Raw genomic sequence first — 1,008 nt, forward strand, 5'->3', positions numbered from 1 at the left:
TTAGGCTGCTTAGTTTTTAAGTTGCATTTTATTACACTATTACTTCAGAAATGCCCTTCTGACTTCTGTGTGAGCTTGCTTCATACTTTTATTCCTAACCTGGCAGATATCTTCTGGGCTTTTTTAGACGTGTCTTTTCTATCCTATGAGGTGCAGGCTAAGACTCACCGTATCAGCCCATTACATGACACTTGCTTTATGAGTCACTGAAATTTTCTTTTCATTCCAGAGTTGACATTTGTGCTGAATATAAATATCAGTGCACAGACTTCTGTAGGGGTTTTACGTATTTCTGTGAAGGGAGAAGGGCTTAGTACAGCTCTGAATGTATTTCTGGCTGGTGTCTGAATAAGTATGAATTTGAAATGACTCTTATGACTTTGTTACACCAGGAACCAGAAGAAATAAACCCAGATGAAGAGCTGGAGGATACATGTGACAATAAAGAGGATGACCTTGGAGCAGTGGAAGAACAGCGCAGTGTGATCTTGCATCTCTTGTCTCAACTGAAACTTGGCATGGATTTAACAAGAGTAAGTGACTGAGGCTTGGAAGCAGGCTGTGCTAAAAGTAAAATGCCACCTCAAGTGTGTCCACCCGTAGGCTGCGTTGGCAGTTCGCCACATCCTGACAGCTAACACTCCACCCTGATCAGCAGACTGAAGTGAAAAGCTTGATGCCTGCCGGTGAATGAAAAGAACCTGTCTAACCTACCACCCAAAGCCATAAGCCCTGTGACTTTAAGAAAGAAAGCAGTTGTGTGTTGTAAGTGTGTTTGTCAGTGCGTGCCTGTTTGTTCGCGTATCAGTTTGAGTAATAGAACGTATCGCGTTTCATTAGTCTCTCTTGCTGGCTTTTCTCCATGTTTCCTTAATGAATCATGTCTGTTCCTCCTACCTTGTTTCTGTGTTTTGCTTTTCTGCATTTTCTCCACAAAATCTCTTCTTCTCCCTCCACTGGCACATCCATTTACCAACTCAATCTCCCCCTCCAACACACACACCCTGT

At 42.8% G+C, this 1,008-nt stretch overlaps 1 protein-coding gene across 2 annotated transcripts in view; it reads left to right on the forward strand.

The window, feature by feature from the left end:
* The window catches only part of OSBPL11 (oxysterol binding protein like 11), a 102,374-nt gene that overhangs the window by 87,480 nt on the left and 13,886 nt on the right, over positions 1–1,008 (forward strand). For both annotated transcript variants that reach the window (XM_019522554.1, XM_019522553.1), the window contains exon 9: positions 393–533. In XM_019522554.1, the coding sequence (XP_019378099.1) occupies positions 393–533 (141 nt within the window). The remainder of the gene's footprint in view (positions 1–392; positions 534–1,008) is intronic.

Source organism: Gavialis gangeticus, unplaced genomic scaffold (assembly GCF_001723915.1).
Source record: "Gavialis gangeticus isolate Ggan-Ray unplaced genomic scaffold, GavGan_comp1, whole genome shotgun sequence".
In the NCBI taxonomy this organism is placed as follows: domain Eukaryota; kingdom Metazoa; phylum Chordata; order Crocodylia; family Gavialidae; genus Gavialis; species Gavialis gangeticus.